This window comes from Hyaena hyaena, unplaced genomic scaffold (genome assembly GCF_003009895.1).
Source record: "Hyaena hyaena isolate Hyena2069 unplaced genomic scaffold, ASM300989v1 scaffold_530, whole genome shotgun sequence".
Lineage (NCBI taxonomy): Eukaryota > Metazoa > Chordata > Mammalia > Carnivora > Hyaenidae > Hyaena > Hyaena hyaena.
This window is the reverse complement of record NW_024081163.1, coordinates 1125531-1141842: the sequence shown is the minus strand read 5'-3', so window position 1 is coordinate 1141842 and position 16312 is coordinate 1125531. Positions and strand designations below refer to the sequence as shown.

At 37.2% G+C, this 16312-nt stretch overlaps 1 protein-coding gene across 2 annotated transcripts in view; it reads left to right on the top strand.

Annotated features, from left to right (window-relative positions):
* CWC27 (CWC27 spliceosome associated cyclophilin) overlaps window positions 1-14726 on the top strand; it is a 182767-nt gene extending 168041 nt beyond the window's left edge. For both annotated transcript variants that reach the window (XM_039255499.1, XM_039255498.1), the window contains one exon: window positions 14122-14726. In XM_039255499.1, the coding sequence (XP_039111430.1) occupies window positions 14122-14284 (163 nt within the window). In that variant the 3' untranslated portion in view covers window positions 14285-14726. The remainder of the gene's footprint in view (window positions 1-14121) is intronic.
* Window positions 14727-16312: the final 1586 nt, after the last annotated feature.

Sequence of the window (16312 nt, the reverse complement as noted above, 5' to 3'; positions counted from 1 at the left end):
TCATTTCTACTATCTAATTCATGTTGAAAATCCACACTGTTTTCATATGTAGTGATACTTTAATCCTTTAACTTCTTAATTCCTTAAGAAGCTTTGAACATTTGTAAAAAGAGAACCCTAAGTTACCTGTAATTAGTGACAGAGAAAAGTTCTAAAATTAAAAATTCATAAGATTTTTACCTAAATATTACCTTTTGATAGGTAAAATATTAAAATGAAAGAATCATCCAATTGATGTTTGAAAATATATTCCAAAAAATCATATGAAAATGTCACAATGTTTAAACAAAATTATCATTTACATTTTAAACAGTATCAAAAGTGAACAGAATCATAGAAAAAAATTGTAATATTTGGCATTGATAAGGTCATTATTCTCTATACAGATAGTTTTGAGTAAAAGTATCTGTCATATTTAGGCTTCCAAAGTTTTTAGACTATGAAGTGGGAGCAGGCTTTAGCTTAATAAATAAATTCAATAGCTTCTATTTAGTTACTTAAATTGTAAAATGGAATGGAGGAAACCAATTTATTTGCAAATCTAGAAAATCCAAAATTATCTATCTAAAGTTCTAAGACTTCAGTATTGTGGCCAGATACAAAATATATACACAAAGATCAGTATCAGTTAATCAGCTGCTGTGAAATCATCACATAGAAAACATTTTTTTTATTAAGAAAACTCAACCTGTTATATGGATAAAGAGATAGGTATACCATGTTTCTAGAATGCTTAATTTGTAACAAAAAGAAAACAAATTATCTCAAGATGATTTCATAGGCCAAATATAATCCAAATAAAAATACCAGCTGAAAGAGGGAGGAAGATATGCAAATCTAGCCAAGAAATTTTTTAATAAAAAGAGTAGGAAAGCACAACTTCTCACACCTTAGGTGTGGGCTTTGCATACAGAATTCCCTCTGGAAAGCAAGGGGGGAAATAACTTGAGAGTGGAAAACACTGGCAAGCATTCAGTGAGGTGATCAAGGTCAACATCAACATCATAAATCATGTTGATAGCATTTGCCCTTGATATGATGTAATGAAAACTGCACTTTACATTGTGGTCTTTCTCCCAATAGCCCATAAGCCCACTCATACCCTGAGAAAAACATCAGATAAATTCCTATAGTGCCTATAGTGTAGGCATTTTACAAAATATCCAACCAGTACTCCTCTAAACTGTCAAAGTGATCGAAACAAGGAAATTCTGAGAAATCGCCATAGCCAAGAATAGCCTAAGGAAACTTGACGACTAAATGTAATGTGATATCCTGAATGGGATCCTGGGAAAGAAAAAAGAACAGTAGGTAAAAAAAAAAAAAAAAGATAAGCATATTAGTCTCCTAGGGCTACCATAACAAAATACCACAGACTAGATGACTTAAAAAAACAGAAATTTATTTTCTCACAATTTTTGAGGCTAGAAGTCTAAGATGAAAGTGTCATCAGGGTTGATTTCTAGTGGGACGTCTTTCCTTGGCTTGCAGATGGCCCACCTTTATGACCTCATTTAATCTTTTTTTTAAATTGAGCTATAATTAGCATGTTAGTTTCAGATGTACAACATAATTATTCAATATTTGTATGTACTGCAAAATGACATTTTACCTTAATTACATCTGTAAAGGCCATATCTACAAATATAGTCATATTAGGAATTAGATATTCAACTTATGAATTTTGGGGGGACACTTTAGTCCATAACGTTAAGATAATATAAATAAGCTGTGAACTTATAATAATAAAATATCAATATTGGTTCATTAAGTGTTACAAATGTACTGTACTAACATGAGATGGTAATAATAGGGAAAACTGGTTTGGGCGTATATGGGAACTTTCTGTACTAACTGCTAAATATTCCTGTAAATCTAAACCTCTTGAAAAAAATAGAATCTATTTAAAAAATAAATACATTTGAGAAATTTTTTTAAAAGAGTAAGAAAGTAATGATCTTTCCCAGTCAGATGCCAAAATTATGATAATTAAATCAGTGGGATGAGATACTGTACAGGATGGCTTATTCTAGAAATGAAGGTGGAACAACTAGGTAGCCACTTGGAAAAAATAAAGTAATTAGAACTTTATCTGACCCAATATACTAAAAGAATTTCTAAAGTGATAAAAGATGAACAAATGAAAAGAGAACTGTAAAGGTGCTATTAGAAAATATAGTGGATATTTACATTGTATTAAGTGAAGAAAGACTTAAGCATAACTTTAAAGATAGAGACGACAAAGGAAGAGAGTGCTCACAAAGACTGTATAAAAAATTGTAAAGTTCTATATGGAAGGGAGTAGAGAGGGATTGATGGAAGAAGAAAGGAGATAGGCAGGTAAACCTAGACCAAAAAAATAAAAAAAATTAAAGGACAAATGACAAACTAGAAAAGGTATTTGTAATTTATGTGATGAATATGATTTATATTCTTAACAAAGTAAAAATCCTCACAAGTCCATAAGGAAAAGATGAATATGACACTTTTTTCAATGAGCAAAGGATACACACACATATATCATAAAAGAAGAAATTCACATATCCAAAAACATGGTGCGGAGTGGGGAGTAAAAACAAAAGGTATAGAGCAAAATAAGGCACTCTGCCAATGAGATTGTAAATTGATATATCCTCTCTGGAGGGAAGTTAGGCCATTCATGTGAAATACCTTAAATATGTAAAAATCTTTGTCCCAAGAATTCTACTTGTAGGACTGTATCCTAAGCATTAGTAAAGATTATTACAAATGATAGTACTATCTTAAACAAAAATAGAACTTATCAGCATGGGAAGCTTAAGGAGTAGAGCTAGGGCATGACTAGATCAGAGAATTCAACCAGCGTCAGGACTCTCTCTCTCTGTTTTCTGTCTCCTGGTTCTATTTCCTCTCACTTGGCCTCATGCAAGGCTTTCCCCTAGTGGGTAGAAAGATGGCCTTTGGAAGTTCTAGGCTTACATTATATGGTCAACCCAGTGGTTCCAGAAAAAGCTTTTGAACCAATTGTGTTTGGCCTTTTCAAATTCAAATACCCATCCCCTAATGTAATTACTGGGTTTTTGGACAAGCCTATTCCCATGTCCCCTCCCTGGGACAAGGACAGGTGGTGTCATTCCACTCCAAGCACAGGGACTCAGAGTGGGGAAGGGTCTTTCCTGAAAGAAAAAGAAGAATTATGCTACCAAAAGAAAGAATGTTGAACCAGCTCCCCCTCCCCAAAATTACTACAAATAAGAAAATCTAAATATTTCTTATTCACACAGATAGTATTTGCAGCATTCTGTTCATAAAGGTGAAAATATGAACAAGCCTAAGAATCCTACAATACATGGTTGATTGTAAATTATCTACAGGATCAAATACTAGATGATGAATAAAATTACATAGATTTAGGGGCACCTGGATAGCTCAGTCAGTTAAGCATCCGACTTTGGCTCAGGTCATGACCTCACAGTTTGTGGGTTCAAGCCCCACATAGGGCTCTGTGTTGACAGCTCAGAGCCTGGAGCCAGCTTTGGATTCTGTGTCTCCCTCTCTCTGCCCCTCCCCCACTTGCTTTCTGTCTGTCTCTCAAAAATAAATAAACATTAAAAAAAAAAGCTTTTAAATTACAAAGTATAGTTATCCATGTAAAAAAAAAGATGATCATGGTATAGTTGGGTATGAAAAGTAAAATATATGCATTATGACCCCTTCAAATATATATACAATACACATATATGTTACATATAATACATACATGTGTATAATGTATAAAGATGCATTAAAAAAGTACAGGGAGTGATGTACCTATATGTTTACAGTAGTTATTGATGAGCTATGGAATTATAGATGATTTTTGTCTTCTCTTTTTGTTTCTCAGGATTGTGTTGCTTTGCACAAAGGAAAAACACATAAGAATAGTCAATACATGTTAATCATGCCACAAAAGTTATAAAAATAAAATTCCTATAATTTTTTGATTCTGTAACACGTTCTATGCTCCCAATGGCTGTAGTCTAGTAAAGACAGATTATGTTTTTAAACATATATAAACCTGGGCTCCTGGGAGGCTCAGTCAATTAAGCACCCTACTTCAACTGACGTCATGATCTCATGATTCCCGAGTTTGAGCCCCACATCAGGCTCTGTGCTGACAGCTCAGAGCCTCGAGCCTGCTTCAGATTATGTGTCTTCCTCTTTCTCTGCCCTCCCCCACTCACGCTCTGTCTCTTTCACTCTCAAAACTAAACATTAAAATTAAAAAATAAACATTAAGTTTTAAAATTTAAATATATATAAGCTTCCAAAGTTAGGTAAGATCAAATAAGTAAGTTCTTGTGCCTGATGATGTATAAGAAAACACTCTGAAAAAGTCTATGAAGTGTAACAGAATGAGACTTTCCTCCAGTAACATTTAGCAACTGATATAACTCAAACCCAGGTCTTCCAACTGCAATCCACAAAAGTTTCCATAGAAAGGGTCAGAGAAGGGGCGCCTGGGTGTCTTAGTCGGTTAAGCATCCGACTTTCACTTAGGTCATGATCTCACGGTTCATGGGTTCGAGCCCCGCGTCGGGCTCTGTGCTGACTGCCAGCTCAGAGCCTGGAGCCTGCTTCAGAGTCTGTGACTCCCTCTCTCTCTGACCCTCCCCTGCTCACGCTGCCTCTCTCTCTCTCCTAGAAATAAATAAAACATTAAAAAAAAAAAGAGGGTCAGAGAAATTCAAAAGTAATAGCCAGCCCTGAATGAAACCCAGGGCAGTCAGAGAAGAATTTTAGGAGAAAATGGTAATTACACTGGGCTTTGAAAGGACAGGGGACAGGACTGGTGGGAAGGGGGTGGTGGGGCATTCCAGAGAAGTGACCTGGACAAAGAAAGCATGCTGCGGGCCATCTATGATACAGAGCAGGGTGTGGTCCTTTCAAAGACTCAAATGTGGGCAAAATTTGAAACTTTTTTTGTCTTGCTGAAATTTTTCTTTGAAAACAAAAAAGGACTGTTTTTGCTTTTCAAATGCAAATATTTCCAGCTCTCCCCTCAAAAAAAACAAGCAAAAACAAAAAAAAACTTCAACCAGATCATTTAAGTTTCCTATCTGTAGTCCCCTAGAATGATAAACTTAAATAATAAACCAGGAGTTATTTAGTTGGGTTTCTTTTCTTTTATGTTTATTTATTTTTGAGAAAGAGAGACAGCGCAAGCAGGGGAGAAGCAGAGAGAGGGAGACACAGAATCTGAAGCAGGCTCCAGGCTCTGAGCTGTCAGCACAGAGCCTGATGTGGGGCTCTAACTCACTGACCGCAAGATCATGACCTAAGCCAAAGTCGCACGCCCAACTGAGTGAACCACCCAGGTGCCCCTAGTTGGGTGTCTTAAGAATTCTAACTTAACAGAGAAATGAGAACCTGTTAACACAGTATACTAAAGACAAATTACATGGACGACAATGTTTCACAAAGAATGGCAAAGCCTTTCAACCCAAATGGAGGGAGGCTTGAGGACAATATATGCATTTTTCCTCCGCCTCGTACCTCGAAGACAAAGGGTACAAAAGACAAATGTCAATCATTAGGCAATTTAAGTGGCCATTTAAGAAAGATAAGTATTGGATTTTCATAGCATAAAGTTAGTAATGGTGGAAATACTTTGTTTTAGATTTTTGAATATTAACCTTTTCTCTGGTATTAATGGAGAATTACTAACCTAGAAAACTCAAGGGTTTATAAATGTAATAGCTAAATAATTTGGATTCATGTGTTAATACTATCCAGGAGAATGGTGAACAAAACCAGAATTCTAGCCAAAGGTTTTAGAAGAGACTGGTTTCTCAGAAACATTTATTTATTCATCAGAAATTTATTGAAGGTGTTTTTCTTGCCAAGTATTGGTGACTGGTGCTAGTACAGAGGCCCATAAGACAGAGCCAACTGCACTCTAGTGAGGGAGCCTAAACTAGAGAGCTGTACAGAAGAGGGCCTGTCCCCATTGGAAAAAGAGGACAGGCCAGGAAAGGAATCAGGGATGAAACCTCAGCCAGTATGAAGGAGAGGAGAAGTGCATCACCACAGAGAGGCAGTAAGCAGGCAGGAGACAGGTTCTGTTCGGGGAAACTGCAAATTGTTCAGGATGCCTGGAATATAATGTGATGGGGGAAGATGACATAGGAACTTGAAGAGGGATGCAAAAGCCAAATCATAGAAGCTACATAAGAAATTTATGTTTTGTTGTGCAGACAGTGGGGAGCAGTGACGGATTTAAAACAGGAGAGTTTTCATGGCTAGATTTACACTTCTGAAAAAAAATATATATATAACAGAAAAGACCTGGATACCATCATCAAGCACAAGGCACTCCTTAGTAATTAAGACGCCTGAGACTAAGCCGCCAGACATCCACCTTTACAGCGTCAGGCCATGGGCCCTGGCAGTACCCCTGTGGGACCTCCACCTGAATGGGGTGGCATCCCTATTTTAGGAAGTATAAGGAGAAACTGAAACTGAAGTAAAACCTACAGTGAAAAATTAATTACCTTATTATTTTTTTTTTTTTAGCAAGTGTTCATCTAAAAGAGAGGTGCCCAAAGAGGCTCCCACATTGCTCAGGACATTTTTGGAACTTCTCTTTTAGAACTGCTTTAAAGACCAGTCTGGGAGCTACACAAATAATTCTTATCTCTTTATGGTTGCATTTTAACATTTTTTTCATTCCAAAATAAGCACTACCCAGTCTATGCAATGGGAGTGGTAACAACGTCTTTCCTGCCTACCCCATACAGTTACTACTATGAAGATAACAGCAGACCACATGTGAAAGCTTTTTTTTTTTAAAGGTTTTTTTTTATATATGTATATTTTTATTTATTTCTAGGAGAGAGAGAGAGACAGCGTGAGCAGGGGAGGGTCAGAGAGAGAGGGAGACACAGACTCTGAAATAGGCTCCAGGCTCTGAGCTGGCAGTCAGCAGAGAGTCCGACGCAGGGCTCGAACCCACGAACCGTGAGATCATGACCTAAGCGAAAGTCGGACGCTTAACCGACTAAGCCACCCAGGCGCCCCCGAAAGCTTTTTGTAGAGAGCATATCAATGGGTCCTCTTACTATTGGTCCCTCACGCTTTGCAGGCAATTCCAAAATACACATTTGTTCTGGTATCTGTTCATCTCCATAACAGACTGTTCACTTTAGGATGGCAGGGCGTGGGTTATATTTGGCTTTGTGTCCCCAGTGTCTGACATTGGGTCTCACACATAAAAAGTCCTCAGATATATGTTGAGAAAATAACTGAATCTAGTTTCTTGCCGTATCTTCAAACCATATATAAGAAATGGATAATACACTTGAGATTATTCAGTTAATAGGCTCAGAGGCCACTTACGCTCCTTATAGCATGTGATAAGTTTGCCATTAGGAACTAGCTATTCATCTCTGAAGAGGCCAAAACAAATGGCTGATGAAATAAATCCATGTGAAAATGTAAAAGTTCTTAAACTTTAGTGCTATAGTTTTAACTTTGGCTGCATTTTAAAATCACCAGGAAAAAAATTTAAATCACTAATGCTGGGGCCCCATCCCAGGACAATTAAATCAATACCGCTATAGGTATAAGTCTGGCATAGTTTTTAAAGCTACTCAAGTGATTCTAATATACAGCTTGGGTATGATGCAGCGCTCTAGAGAGACATTGCTTTAAAAAAAAAAAAAAAAAAAGACTCTATCTAGGGGCGCCTGGATGGCTCAGTTAATTGAGCATCTGACTCTGGCTCAGGTCATGATCTTGCAGTTGGTGAGTTCGAGCCCTGCATCAGGCTTTCCACTATCAGCAAGGGCCCTGCTTTGGACTTCTGTCTCTCTCTTTCTCTTCCCCTCCCCGGCTTGTGTGCGCTTGCTCGCTCTCTCTCTCTCTCTCACACACACACACACACACACATACACACAAATAAATATTTTTAAAAAATCTAATGGGCTAAGGAAGGGAGCTGTTGGGATAAGCACTGGGTATTATATGTAAGTGACGGATCACTAAATTCTACTCTTGAAACCATTATTTTACTACATGCTAACTAACTTAGATTTAAATAAAATTTTTAAAAAGTTTAAAAAAATTAAAGAGAATCTAGGGGCACCTCCCTCGCTCAGTTGGTGGAGTATGTGACTTGATCTCAGGGCCGTGATTTCAAGCTCCACACTGGATGTAGAGTTTACTTAACAAAAAATAGTTAACTTAATAAAAAATAAATTATCTAGTTTTACATTAGGGACCAAAGTGAATGGAAAAGAACATAAGACATGCTCTCACTGTAGTCTGTGAGCAGGAACAGCTACAACTAGCTGTCACTGACAGGAGCACAGTGGAAATCAGTAGGTGACCAACTATGTAAGGTCATGAAAAGGTGGGCTTGTGTTGAGCTTGAGGCTTTCTGCAGAGGCTATTAGACAGTTTAGAAGTTTGTCACAGAAATGAAAGACATTCCCTGCCCACAAAAGGAGGTCAAGTGTTAGTTTAGCAAACCAGCTAATACCAGCCAGCAGGCCTGGCCAGTACAAAGGATCTGAAGGCTTTGCTTTACAACACAAATCACCATTCTCAGCACAGGGAATACAGCTGCGAACAAGACTCATACTGTCTTGAATAACTGACAGTCTGTTCACAATTAAGTAAACAGCCAATTACGAAAGGGTAATTGATGAAAGAAATGAAATGAGGTTGGTAAGATAGGAAGATGCAGTTGTTACAGAGTTTTAAGGGTCCAGTTGGGTTGTTCAGTCTCATACAATAGCCAATAATTCCTGGTCAAAGAAATGGTTTAAAAGAAATGTATAAGAAAGATTATTTCATGGGGTGCCTGGGCGGCTCAGTTGTTTTGGCGTCTGACTTCAGCTTAGGTCATGATCTCACGTTTGTGAGTTTGAGACCACTTCAGGCTCTGTGCTGACAGCTCAGAGCCTGGATACTGCTTCAAATTCTGTGTCTCCCTCTCTCTTTGCCCCTCCCCTGCTCCACTCTCTCTCTCTAAAACAAATAAACATTAAAGAAAGAAGGAAGGGAGAGAAAGAGGGAGGGAGGGAGGGAGGAAGGAAAGAAGGAAGGAAGGAAGGAAGGAAGGAAGGAAGGAAGGAAGGAAGGAAGGAAGGAAGGAAGGAAGGAAGGAAGGAAGGAAGATTGGTTGTTTATTTTAGGGCAATGGACTGGCTCAATTGGTACAACATGTGACTCTTGATCTTGAGATCATGAATTCAAGCCCCACGTTGGGTGTGGAGCCTACTTAATTTAAAAAAAAAAATTTTTTTTAAAGAAAGACTATTTTAGAACTTTTGGAGGATGAAGGAGACATAATACAAATGTAGAACAGTTAGAAAACCTACAAAAGTCGAAAGGTTAGGTGGTAAATTCCTAAATTGATGAGACTTGGAAATGGGAAGAGTGGTTTATAGAATTTCCAATGAAAAAGGTAATAGCTTACATTATGTAAGCATAAATAATCTAAATGCATTTTTGTCAGAAACAAATTAGTATTGGAATTCTATATTGCACTTACTATATGTTTGAGAGTAAGTACCTCTCTTGTGTTCTCCATTAATATTAATATTAATTGCTGTCATATATTTTAATCTGTTTCATAACTGTGGAAGAACTTTAAAAACTGGATGTCAAATTAGTGAGATTATTAACAGTCCAGGTCTTTTTCAAACAATCAGTTGTTTGCTTTTGTTTATAATTTCATACAATCCCATAAAAAATTTATTCTGTCAAACAACTTCTGAAAATGGTAAGCCTCCATATTCCTATAACACACTAAAGTCAATGTTGTTTTTTTTAAGTTTATTTATTTTGAGAAAGAGTACAAGCAGGGGACCTGAAGAGAGAAGGAAGGAGAGAATCTCAAGAAGGCTCCATGGTCTCAGCAAAGAGCCCAACATGGGGCTCAACTGCATAACCCGTTAGATTATGATCTGAGCCAAAATCAAGAGTCAGACGCTTAACAAACTGAGCCACTCAGGCACCCCAAGTCAGGTTCTTATTTGAGAATCTGAGCTTATGTAAATCTTATTAATCAAAACTAAATTTTGTGTCTTTGCCTTCAAGTGATCAAGTTTTTAAATGTTCATATGCAAATAAATGATCTGCATGCAATTCATTCCAAAAAATTCACTCCTCTTATTTGGCCAGTTCCGTGACCAGCCACAGAGTAAACAGTACAGAGTTATTGGGACATACAGCATTGTAAATGACCAGACCTGTATGTACTTAAGTCTATATTGTAAGTCTGCATGTGTATTCTCACAGGAGACTGTAAAATGTGGGCATGCTTTCAATTCCTGCAGTCTGTGATTTATGGAGGCACATAGGTCAGGGGTTTATTATGCTGAAAATCATAATAACTGTTTTGTTTTGCTTTTTAAAATGAAGTGACCAAAGCATGTTGAAAGATAAATGGGTGAACCATTTTGATTATGCTTTTATTTCTATTAAAGATTAAATATTATTGCTGAGTAACCAGCCATGCTAAGTATCATGATATTAAAGCTGAAGTAGTTTGTAAGCTGATAGCCCTTTCTTTCCTCTGGGTTTAGGTTTGTTATTAATCAAAATGTTGGACTTGTTTAGTGCAGTGGTGTATGAAACAAACAGTTGAAAAAGACAGCTACTTTAATTTACGGCTTTCTGTTTTTTTCAAATTTGTAGGAAAATCTGTTCCTCTTTCTGGATTTTGTGCTGTTGTTCACATGTCTAGAGTTCATTTCTTATACCAGAGCCAACTAAATCCAATAGTTGCAAGACACTCTCATGGGACAGAAAGAAGGAAGGTGCCTATAAGGTTTTAATTGACAAGTTCTGGTAAAGCCATTTTTGAAAGGTGGACAGTCTCTAATAGAAATGGGTATCACAAAAATATCCATCTGTGTTTTTGGGCAGAGAGACCAATAATTGTAAAAATAGAAAAATACGTATATAGAAAGATATTAAGAAGTTAACTAAAGACAGTGGTTTTTGTTTTTCACTGTCAATGTGGGAGTGTTGAAGAAAATTATTTTAAAGGGCATGTTTTGAGCTACTTCCTGGTTTGGGCTTAGGTATCTACACAGGAATCACTTATTAAGCACTTACTGAAATGCAGTGCAGGATCTGGGCTCCCCATGATGTGTGGTAAAGGTCCTTCAAAAGAACATCCTGCCACCTTTCTAAACTTGTTCCTTATCAGTGGAAGTACACTTACAATTCCTAACAAGTACACTTTGGGGAATGCAGCACAGATTGTAAGAAGTGTCTAAGAAAAAGGCCACCTCTCACTACCTGAAACAAAAGGTTTAACTTATTACCTAAGTGAACAGCTATGCTTTTCGGCACAGTCTCTGAGCTAAACGGGTTGCAAATCTTATATAGAGTTTTGGGGTCAGGGATTATTTAGTGGTTGACATCAGCCTCAGAAGCCCCATTACTCAGGAGAGACTGTCATGATTGGCTGGCCCTCAGAAATGTGTTTACTAGCTTGAGTCGACCCCTGATTGGCCAACCTTCAAAATCATAAGGCTGTCACTGATAAGTTGGCTTTCAGAGGTGTGTTTACTGAACTGAGTTGTCACTGGTCATTTAGGCCTATGCAAATCATTAATTGATTAAACCCAGTTTGTGTTTCAAACTGGGTCCAGTAGTCCCTTGTTACCATGGAGGTAGAACAATCAGCCTTTTTCTAGGAGTTGAGATTGTTTTATTTTCAGGAATACTGTAGGAAATACTGTAGGAAATTGAAAGCACAAGAAAATCAGACTCTGAGGAATCCATTTAAATAAACAATGATCCTGTGATGCATTTCCTTTTTTTTTTTTTTTTTCATATTTGTAGCATCTGGAATTTTATTAGTTATCTCCAATTGAAAAGTTGTAATCTATAACTATGAATACCCTATTTTCCTCCTCCACAAAGAATCTACAAATTCTCAATTTTATGATTATCCATGATAAAATTGGTGCTATTTATTTTGTTACCATAAAGCTTAATTCAGAGCTCTTTTTTCCATTTTTTCTATTAAATATACCTACTCATTTTAAATGAAGATAGAAACAATTTAAATTGGAAACAGGAAGCATGGGCTTCATTGTCCCCACTCTTGAAATTTATCAGCATGATTTTTCCACTGTAATTGCTATGGTAAAGAGATAAATATACTTGCTGATTTTTTTTCTTTGTTTGTTTGGTTGCTTGGTTGATTGGTTGGGCTTTCTTTTTTTGTGTTTTTTTGGGGGGCAGGAGTGGATATAGTTGCCATACAATGTTACATTGGTTTTAGGTATACAATATAGTGATAAAACTTCTGTATACATTATGCTATGCTCACCAGAAGTGTAGCTACATCTGTCACCATGCAACAATATTACAATACCATTGACTATATTCCCTATGCTGTACCTTTTATCCTAGTGACTTATTTATTCCATAACTGGAAGCTTACACATCCCACATCCATACAGCCATTTTGCCCTTCCTCCTACCCTCCTCCCCTCTGGCAGCCATAAGTTTGTTCCCTGCATTTATAGGTCTGATTTTGCTTGTTTTTGATTTGGTTTGTTTTTTGATTCTACATCTAACTGAAATTACATGGTATTTGTTTTTGTCCGACTTATTTCAGTTAGCATAATACCCTCGAGGTCCACCCATGACACAAATGGCAAGACTTATATGACACCTTTTCGAAATAAGGGTGTTGACTAAAACAAGAGAAGTGTAAGTCAGCAGTTCCAATGAGTGGGATGGCATGTTCATGTACTGAAATTAGTTATGAAATTTGATGTAAATAACTGTTAATAATGAGGTATAGAAATATGAACATGGTTTACCTCATTTACTAAATTAAAGTAGATTCTGGGTCATCTACATAATATCACTTGTACTAATTGCATTCCAGTAGCTTCTCTCACGTGGAAGGGTTGGAAATGGTAGTTAAGACTCAATTTGTCAGCCCTCAGAACAGTAGCTACTGAACCCTCGGTAACTGCAGTATCACAAATCTTGTAACATTTTGTTTCCTTCAAAATCTTAATATATCCATGAGAGTTTGTCACATAAGTAAACTTCACTCAGCATTTGTGCTATTGCAGGGAAAAGGGGTAGGGGATCTGTGCCAGTACCTACTGCCCAAATCTCTGCTTATTTAGGGAAAAGGAAATTTATGTAATATTTAGGTTTCATCTGAAAGTTACAATGGGTGTACGGGGAGTGTTAATCCTATAGGCAATTTAGCCCTATCAGCTGTGATAAAAGTGCTGAGTATGTCCACTTTATAATTGCTTATATAGTAAGTGGGAAGAGCCTTAGCAGTTTTGTTTATGTATCAAAACTGAACTTCTCTGTTTCCAAATTCATTCAGCTGTCCTTAAATCTGATCTTTGATTTTCCTATTTATTTCTGACACCTCCTAATGGGGGCAGAGCTAATCACTTGCATACTTCCCAGCTGCTAAGGACAGCCAGCTTATGACCACTTACGATTCAAGCACATGTTGATACCTTAAGACCAGTAAGCATTTGATAAAGTGGTAAAGCAGAATGGTTAAGTTTGTTGTAATCAACAGTAAGAGGAGGAAATTAGTCCATGGAGCTATGCCAAAGCTTAGATTCCTTTTGCATGAAAAAAATAAATTTTTAACCCTGCAACTCCCCAGAAAAAGGAATCATAACTTCATTTGAACAAGAATTTTCTTAATATATTGCTGACTCTTAGTCCCTTTAACTACTGAAAACAAGAAGATCAGATAGGGCTGGTTTTGCTCTGCAACCTGCCCACTGTGGCTAAGTGAGGGTGCTCTTTAGCGGAAGCTGGGAGGATGTTCTCTGAGTTTAGTTGAAGGAATACTCTGGGTAGAACTCTTTTGACCTCTCATCCATGAACGACCTACGAGTGGAGACTGAGGCAGAGAGACTCATTACTAAAAATACAAACCAACAGGACAAAACTCCAGACATGTTTTTCAAGTTTAAGTGTTTTCTGATAAGTTGGTTTCCATGCGGTATAAGCACCAACAAACAAGAAACCATGTTGATGTTCTGTACTCTTATGGTTCATTATGCCACAGACAGTATAGTATAAAATTTCCACTTTCCATTCTCCTGCCAAAATCACTGAACCATCTCTCTCCCTCTTCAGGATGTCACATGTACTTCAGTTTGAGGATAAAAGCAGAAAAGTGAAAGATGCAAGCATGCAAGACTCAGACACATTTGAAATCTATGATCCTCGGAATCCAGTGACTAAGAGAAGACGAGAAGAAAGCAAAAAGCTGATGAGAGAGAAAAAAGAAAGAAGATAAAGTTACAGTCATAACTAGCTAGAAATGTGCCTGCGATAAATGGCCTTCTAACAGCCATTGTTCCCAACAGCATCACTTAAGGGTGTGAAAAGAATTATTTTTGAACCTGTTGTCTGGTTTTGAAAAAAAACTATCTTGTTATATGTAAATTGTGGAATGATGTAGGCAAATGCTTTTGGTTCATGGTTTTTCCCTAATTGACCTTTTCTATTGCTAAATCTGAAAAAGAACTTTCCTGCCAGTTTACATGTGTTAACCATTTGTAGACTGTGTCACCTGTTTATGTCTTTTTATTCTAAAATATGTGAAGCCTTTGTTTTCAAGACTTTTTATAAGAAGTTTCTCGCCAGAAAGAATATTTAAGGGAAACCTCCCTGACATTCTGTTACCACAGTACTAAATTTGGAATATAATAATAATAAAGAAACATTATATAAATTGATTTTGTTGTTGTTCCTTTAGATATAAGTATCTAAAAACAGCCAAATCAGTAAGACTCAGTAGCTTCATGCCTTAAAACTTGAGGAATCTCCAAGGGAACAGTGTCACCTGCATCTAAGCCAACGCCTGGGTTTTACAAATGTCATCAAGACTCCAATACACTAAGTAGGTCGGCCAAGCTTGCTGCACACCCTGGCCCAACACGGGCCTCCTGCCCACTCCTCTGCCCTTGTGAGCACAGCAACAGCAGGAGTACACGCAGAGGTGACATTCTAGCAAAAGAACTATCAAGAGTTTAGCTCTTGATGCCAAACACTCACACTGGTTTACTGTAAATTATCTACATTGATTCAGTTTTTCTAGAATCTGAATCCTCAAATGATACCTCAGGCAAACTTTCAGTTACCTAATTAAACCTCACCAGCTCTCTCTTCCCAAATGTAATCCAATAGACTTTCCCTAGAGCACTTGTTCTCAACATGTAGTCCCATACACTACACTGCAGCGGCAAGAGCATCACTTGGGGACATGTTAGAAATGGAAACTCTTGCCATATTCCCCACCACCACCACCACACCTTCCAGATTATTCAATCTGAAAATTTTAACCCAGAGGTTAAATCTGTTACACAGATTGCTGGCTTCACTGCTGATGACTCAATCTTTGGAGCATGGCAGTATCTAGTGAAGTTAAAGATAGGCATATCCAGTTATCCAAAAATTTTAATCTAGGTCTTTCCCCTAAAGAAATTTTCACAACATTGCTCAAGGAAATCTGTACTAAATATATACTAAAGCATCAACCAAAGAATAGACAACTAAGCTATATATCCATACTATAGACTACTTTGTAATGATAGAGATCAATAAACAAGAGTTATATGTGTTAGCTTATCTTAAAAATAATGTGTGGGAGGGGTGCCTGAATGGCTCAGTTGCTTAGGCGACTGACTTCAGCTCAGATCATGATCTCACAGTCCATGGGTATGAGCCCTACATTGGGCTCTGTGCTGACAGCTCAGAGCCTGGAGCCTGCTTTGGAGTCTTTGTCTCCATCTCTTTCTGTTCCTCCTCCACTAGTGCTCTGTCTGTCTCTTTCAAAAATAAATAAACAGTAAAAAAAATGTTTAGATAGGATGTGGGTATGACATCTTTATTTAAAAAATAATAATAACAGTTAAGCATCTGACTCTTGGTTTTGGCTCAAGTCATGATCTCACAATTCGTGAGATTGAGCACTCCATCCAGCTCTCTGCTGTTAGCTTGGGATCCTCTCTCTCCACCCCTCCCCTGCTTGTACTATCTCTCTCTTTCAAATAAATATACATTCATAAATAATAACGTGGAAAAAATCTATATAAAAATGTGAACATGCAAAACAGCAATCTATTCTATTTACGGATGTACACATGTGGCAAAAGTATAAAAACATGTATGAAAGTAGTGGTAACCTCTGAGGAGGCAGAAGGAATATATAGGGGGCTTCATCTGGAATGTTTCATTTCTTAAGGAGATTGTGGATACTCAATCCTATTATATTCTCTCTCTACATTCTAGTATGTCTGAAATATTTCATGTTTTTTCCTTT